Source organism: Eurypyga helias, unplaced genomic scaffold, assembly GCF_000690775.1.
Source record: "Eurypyga helias isolate BGI_N326 unplaced genomic scaffold, ASM69077v1 scaffold36030, whole genome shotgun sequence".
In the NCBI taxonomy this organism is placed as follows: Eukaryota; Metazoa; Chordata; class Aves; order Eurypygiformes; family Eurypygidae; genus Eurypyga; species Eurypyga helias.
The window spans coordinates 39,608-46,980 of record NW_010225734.1 but is presented as its reverse complement, the minus strand read 5'-3'; the positions used below and the strand labels follow the sequence as shown (position 1 = coordinate 46,980).

At 46.5% G+C, this 7,373-nt stretch overlaps 1 protein-coding gene across 1 annotated transcript; it reads left to right on the top strand.

The window, feature by feature from the left end:
- Positions 1-1,482: 1,482 nt before the first annotated feature.
- LAMP1 (lysosomal-associated membrane protein 1) lies at positions 1,483-6,560 on the top strand (the record flags this gene model as incomplete). The annotated part of the gene is made up of 5 exons (XM_010150491.1): positions 1,483-1,700; positions 3,539-3,661; positions 4,461-4,530; positions 4,698-4,868; positions 5,517-6,560. Coding segments are annotated over 5 exons (722 nt in total), but the record flags the coding sequence as incomplete, so codon positions are not given.
- Positions 6,561-7,373: the final 813 nt, after the last annotated feature.

Genomic DNA, 7,373 nt, shown 5'->3' with positions numbered 1-7,373 from the left:
ATCCCTGGAAGTGTTCAAAGCCAGTTCCAACCCCCAGGGCAGGGGGGTTGGAACTGGATAGTCTTTAAGGTCCCTTCCAACCCAAACCATTCTCTGATGATTCTATAATCTCTGCTAACTTAAGAGGCTGTGTGTGTTGCATCTTGTGGACGGAGGGAAACACTCCGCTGAAGTATCAAGAAAAGATGCTGTAGGTATTATTTGTTAGGAAATTAATGCATTTTGGGATCTGGCCAGTATCTCTTAAGTCTACAAGAGACCATTCGCCCACCTTCCCTATACTACCTAACTTTTCAGAAACAGAGTAGAAACATGAAAACTTGTTACGTTGCAGGCGGTGCAGTTCAGGAGGTGTGATTCTCTTTCGGAGCCATAATCAAATGCTAAGTTGCTCTTCCAGTTCAGAGGCTGTTTATTTGGTATCTAGTGTCTGCAAGATAGGTATGGATTAAATTTTAGAAGTAGGCCTTTTGAGTCAGAATTGACTGCTACTGCAGTTGCTGTTGTCCTTATAAAGTTGTCACCTGTTATTCCTGACACGTGGAGGTGACCTTGGCTTGGAACACAGAAGCTTCTACCACAGTCCTGCCTTTGCTGTGACCTTTGGTTTTGGCTTAGATGTTCAGTGCAGGAACCTGCTTAACTTCCCTCCCTGATCAGGTTAAGATCTTCCTGCCAGGTGTTCTGGAGTATTCCGCCAAGTAAGTCAGTCACTGCTGCTTCTCCCTCCTTTTGCCTTGGAAGTCGCTGCTGCACGGGATGGAGAGAGAAGGCAGTCTCGCACACCTTCATTCAGCCTTGGGGTGGCCACTGTTGCAGGACTAAAGGGAAGGATAGACCTGAGACCCCAAGGGAGAGGATATAGCAAAACATTTGCCATTGGAAGGGGTGTCCTGGAATCCCTTTGTTGGTAGAAAAGCCACAGCACTGCTGTGAGGACTTTGGGAGGTCCAGTAAGATTCTAATGTTACTGTGGGTATTGCCAAAATAAAGGACACAGGGTCCTCAACCTTGTAGTGTAACGGAGGGAGGGGAACACCCCATCTCCCAGGAGACCACTTTTAACAGCAGGCAGGAAAGCTGTTATTCTGATTCTGGCACACGAGTGCCCGGAGCATTTGACGGGGGAGTCGCCACAGCCTTGCTGTGAACGTACAGCAGGAACATGGGCTCGGTCAGTGTAGCAGGAATCTTATTTATCCTGACTCGGTGGCGAGGTGCAAGGACAGATGTGAATAAAAGCAGGTGCTGTCACCATGAACGTCTGTAGATAACCGCAGAGGTGGCATTTTCACATCCCAGGCGGTGTCTCATGTGGCAATGAGAGTTTAGGCAATGCTTTACCATTGTTTCTCAACTTTTATTACCGTGTATTAGGAAAAGCCGCTTGGAACTGCATCCTCCTCTCCCTTGAGGGTCAAAAAGGTAGAACACCCCACAGCTCCGTTTTGTTTGGTAATGACTGTTCTCCTTTCTCTCCAGAGACAGAATGTGCTGAAGATATGGTCTCTACTACTGCTTTAGTGCCTACGACTCCCAAACAGACCACTAGCCAGGTTCCCACAGCTAGCCCAGCACCAACTGCATTGCCCCCAAACCCTGCAGTTGGTAAATACAACGTGACCGGTCCAAACGGAACCTGTGTACTTGCCTACATGGGGTTACAGCTGAACATCACCTACATGAAAAAAGATGGAAAGGTATCGGGTTTGTTTTCTTTCCTCAAAGCCTTCAGATTCCTTCTTTGGGGAAAACTTGGTAAAGTATTATAAGCAGGGTTTTTTTTCCTTTAAAAATCCCGATTCTTTGGTTTGTTCATCCATGATTTGTCCTCTGTTTGAATTGCTTAACTCGGACTAGACTTGTGACAATTCAAAGACTTCTCTTCTACTGGAAGCGGTCATAAAAGATGTATTCCATTCAGTAAGAGTATGGAACTTGTCTGACAAATCCCCTAAGTGTATATGGCCCTTCCACAGCAGCAGTGAAAAGAGGCTTGGCTTTGACTTTAATGCCGAAGAGCTACTTAATGGCTGATTCTGACAGCAAAAATCCTGTGTGGTTTATGCAAGATCCAGCCCCAGCAGAGGTTCTTCCCCTCCATTGTTGATGTAAAACCCAGCTTGCCAGCCCCATGGACAGACCCGCTGACCAGCAAGGCAAAGCTGTGAGCGTAATTCCAAAGGGACTGCTGGAGTCTCTCAGTGGGAAACAGTGACCAAGGTCCAGTGAACCTATAGGTGCCGGAAAGCTTTGTTTATGGGGACCTTTGATCACAAGCTGCTCTTTTCTATCCTGTGGCTTAATCTGAGGTAATGAGGACAAGGGCAGGGCTGCTTCCGTGTAGTTTAAGTTGGATCTCTGTGATCGAGATCCTGGTGTGAGGAGGGTGGTATCTGCGTGGGATTTGGCTGTCTAATGCTGTATGTAGTGGCGCAGAGGAATCTCTTGCGTTTATTTATGATGACAGTGATTGAGGTAAAACCATGAGCGCCGAGAGCTGGCGTGTGGCTGTACGGTGACTGGGTAGGACTGTGTTTTACCCACCTTAATTGGGTGAAATTCCCTAAGCTGTGTCCTGGAGCATGGCACTCTAGCTCTGCTGGAAGAGCTGATTTCTAGGGTAAGTAATGATCAGTGAGGAGGTAGCAAATAGCTGACCCTCCTGTGACTTTGGAAAACCTAAGGCTACCAGTGCCTGAAGGGGCTACAAGGAAGCTGGGGGGGACTTTTTACAAGGGCCTGTAGTGACAGGACAAGGGGTAATGGGTTTAAATTGAAAGTGGGGAGGTTTAGGTTGGATATCAGGAAGAAGTTCTTCACGGAGAGGGTGGTGAGGCACTGGAACAGGTTGCCCAGAGAAGCTGTGGATGCCCCATCCCTGGAAGTGTTCAAGGCCAGGCTGGATGAGGCTTTGAGTAACCTGGTCTAGTGGAAGGTGTCCCTGCCCATGGCAGGGGGGTTAGAACTGGATGGTCTTTAAGGTCCCTTCCAACCCAAACCGCTCATGATTCTGAAGGTTTCTGCTGGATTTTTCGGCAAGTGCGTTTAACCCAGGGCCCTCTGCAGGTACAGGACAGGGTAAAATCAGGTACTGTGGGCAAAGCTAAAGCTTTTTGAATTGAAGTGACCTGCAGGCCGATCGTGCTTACGGGCAGTTCCTTCAATTATGTCAAAGCAGCATTTTGCAGCTTGCTGGCCCTGTGCAGCGGTGGTTACTCGTGCTTTTCCTTACGCTCCTGGGAACAAAGAATTTTAGCGTGGAGAAAGCAACGGGTTACTGGCCGCAGCCAGTCAGGGCTGCAGAAAGCTTTGCTGGGCGTGCAGAGATGCCCTTTGTTCTCTGTGCCAGCCTGGTAGCGCAGGTGCAGCTTACACCAGCCTGTAACTTGCACACGTACCTGCCCCGGTTGCCTATAAACCGTGTGGGCAAGCACAGCGCTGTGTGCCTGTGAGTACGGGAGAGCTGGAAGCCAGCTGAGCCCACGGTGTTGTAGGAGTCTCTTCAAATGTTGTAACTGACCCTCTTCTCTCGTAGATGGGATTGGATTTGCTGAATTTCGTACCACGCAATACAACTTTTTCTGGGACGTGCGACAGTACGTCTGCCTTCTTGAATCTGACCTTTGAGAAAACAAGGGTTGTCTTCCGCTTCGCGCTGGTAAGAATCTAGACGAAGTGCGTAGGGTCTGCAGGGCTTCTTGTGTAGGGGAAACTGATTGGGGCAAATACAAGAGATCGTACAAGATACAACAATGGGAAGGGGAGTGAGTAATTAGAGTTTTCAACGCTAGGACTTAGAGGGTTTGATACTTGGTAACTGTTGTGAGGATATGTATATGTATATACACATGCGTATGTACTGACAGACCTTACTTTGTTGGGAATGGGAATTTCTTTTAAGATGATGCTGCCTACTCTCTAAAGCTTCTCGCCCAGTCTGGGAGCAGCTCTGCTGTAGCAGAGGAATAGGCTGTGACAAACAGGTGTCTCATGTAATTGTACAAGCCTGGAACTGGATTTAAGTCCTCATTAATATTCTGTGTACAGCCCAAGAGCCGCATGTGCTTGTCTTACAGACTCCTATGGTGGTTTGAAATCATTGGAATCAGGGCTTTCCCACAGCCCTGCCCCAGTGCTGTATGAGACCTGCATCCCTTTAAGGGCTGAATCTGCTGTGTTAGCTTCACGCTGGTTTTGGTACTTGTGGGATTGGTCAGATGCAATCATCTAGACCTGCTGCTATTACATGACTCTCCAATTTATGTGGACTTGCTTTAAAGCTGTGTCTGTAGCGCACGTGAGACTGTTCTAGCCTGGTTAAGGCCTGGGTGGGACTGTACCTCCAGTGTGGAGGTCAAATGCATGTAGAATTGACCCGGAATGTTAACATCTTACACTGTGCATCATTAGCTTAAATGGCAACTACTGGTTTGTTGTTATCTTTTTCTTTTTTAAAGAATGCAAGTACTGAAAAATTCTTCCTGCAAGGTGTGAATGTAAGCACGACCCTGCCTTCTGAAGCAAAAGGTAGGGGCTTTTAAGAAGCCTACTTTCAGTGACCGCTGTAAATATGAAAGGCTGGCTACATTAAATAACATGTTAGAAAGGTTGGGGATGAACGCATTGAGCTTAAACTCTCTGAGCTTACAGCTCCTGCTCCTCAGGAATCTGTAATAGGAGTTTCTCTTACACAGTTCCAAATTTTGAAGCGTCGAACAACAGCATGAGTGAGCTGAGAGCTTCAGTAGGGAACTCCTACAAGTGCAGCGCGGAGGAGAATCTCCAGGTCACGGACAAAGCCCTTGTCAACGTATTTAACGTTCAGGTCCAGGTTTTCAAGATCGATGGAGACAAATTTGGGGCAGGTAAGAGGTTTGTATTTTGCGGGGAAGGGGAACTGAAGATCTGTGAAGTGCACTTTGGTAGAAACGTGTAATAATCTGTAGCCAGACGTCAGCTTGTGGGTGCCACGCCTTGCCTCTGCACGCCCCATCACGGGTGGCGCGGGGGCTAGCGCGAGAAACGTAGAATGCTTTGAAATAGCTCGGGCTTCTTCCATGGGGGCCAGGGAAGAGTTAAGGAAGAGTGGTGTTAACTTTCCCACCTAGCTGTGCGCCGACAGTTGTGTGAAAGGGACTGAGTTCTGGGACATTCCTGACCCCCTTGGTTAACACTGTCCTCTGTGGCTAAAGCAAACCGGCTGGGGGAGGAGACGCACGGGTGCGTTTGTGATGGCTGAGCCTGTGCGCAGCAGCAGCAGCTCTTGAGAAGGAAACGGTTACTATAAACCTCTGTACTGTGCACACAGCTAGAACTAGAAAGACTTCATCCTGCAGGATCATGCTCGGTGGGCTTGGCTTCCTTTTGGTTGTTGGCAAGCCAAGCCAGAAGTTACCTTGAGCCAGTTTTACGTGTATGCTGAGAGTAAGAAGCTTGGGTTGTGGATGTAGCCACATGCTGGTGTGCTAGTGCCTGACATGGACCTTTCTTTCTCTCTCTCTCTCTCTCTCTAGTGGAAGAATGTCAGCTGGATGAAAATAACATGCTGATCCCTATAATAGTTGGTGCAGCCCTCGCTGGTCTTGTTCTAATTGTCTTGATTGCTTACTTGATTGGCAGAAAGAGGAGCCATGCTGGGTATCAAACAATTTAATGACTTGCACTAAACCCCAGTGTAGATGAAAAGCAATTGCAAGAAGCTGGGAAAACCCACACACACACATTTCCCCTGAGCTAAGATTGATATTGTAAGGGAACACCTTTTCTTGCAAATTGCTGCTTCTTCAAGTCTGCTTTATTAAATGTGAAATCATCTTGCAGCATTTAACTATGCACAAAAATAACTTCTGAAAATTCTGGTGTTTAATTTTGCTAACTAGTTGAAATATTTACCCACTTAGAAACAAGCTAAAAGTTTTGAAGGGTGGTGATATTTTTTTTTTTTTTTTTGGAATTGGCGTAAGGTCATGTCAGCTAAAGGTGCCAGAGAGGGATGTTGCTAATTCACACTGACTCAGTTTCAGAACTCTTAACAAAAGGGAAAAGGTTCCTTCTTTGTACCGCTGCCATCCAGCGACAACGTTAATTACACTGATGATGCATTTAAAGAAATGTAGTAACAACTGACAGAATTGAAATTGAAAATCTGAACTCTGCCTCGTCTCTTAGGTGTGTATTTTTTACTAAGCTTTAAACTCAATGCCTGGCATATGCAGGGTGTGAACAAGGCAATACTCGAACCTTACAGGAACTCTATGGTTGGACAACTCCCCCACTTGATATTTTTGATGCTCTGCCAGCGTGTTAGCAGCTGGCACTTTTTTAAAATGGGTGTTATTTTTATTTACCTCTTTTTTTTTTTTTTTGTAAAGTGATTTCAGTCTCTTCAGTTGGAAGGTCCAGAGAGATCCTGTGACTGCACATGTGTACAATATAGATCTCAATCTGCTGATTCTCTTGCTTTAAACTTGGCTGGGGGTTGTACACTCTAAGGATCAGTTCTTATGTATGCATTGCCTGTAACAATGCTAATAAAGACACTTTTTTTCTGTAATACAGTGTTGCTGATCACTCTTAAAACCTTTGGTAGGTGCTAAAGTCTTGGCGTGGCTCTGCTTGGGAAGCTTTAAACAATCCTTAGCGTAGAGTTACATGAAACGACCGCAGGCGCTTTGCCTCCGTGGCACAAGGCTTAACTGTGTTTGCGTCTTCAGAACCATCCCTGGTTTTGGGCTTTGTGTTTGGAAACAGTAAGGCTTCTGCCCAGCTGAGATCTGGAGAAGTTAAATCTTCCATTAAATTACTGCTTGCTGAGGTATAAGTATGTTGGCCTGTCCTTCTGGAAGCACTGCAAAGATACGCTGTGTAAGGACTGCGTAAATGGCATTTTGGGTTTTATTTTGAAGTTGGATTCCTAGCACAGAGTAGGAAATGAACATCTGCTGAAGCCTGTGTTGTAACGTGCTTGGAAAAGGAACCTTTGTGTTTTAAAGCTTCCCTGACTCCCTCCTGCAGTCGCGTTTTGGTGTTAATAGTACTCAGGGAGAAACCAAGGCACATGGAACCACTGCACAGAACGCTGTTCTGACAGGGGAACTGAAGCTGTGGGTGGTGGTAAGGCCGGTGTACTTTGACTCATCTGTCCTGCTACCTTGAAGGTGCATGGGAACTATGGGGTTTTGCCAGTGATGAACTAGTATTTCCTAACCTCTGCTGATGTACCAGAGGTACAGTACTGCTAATGTTCTTACAGCTCAGCACTCAAGCAAAAGGTGTCTGGTATCCACAACGATGGGATGGCTTGGAATTGTACTGTTGAGTAGCTGTCTTCACTTGTCTAGCATTTCTCTACTTCCTTGGGAAAGTATTTA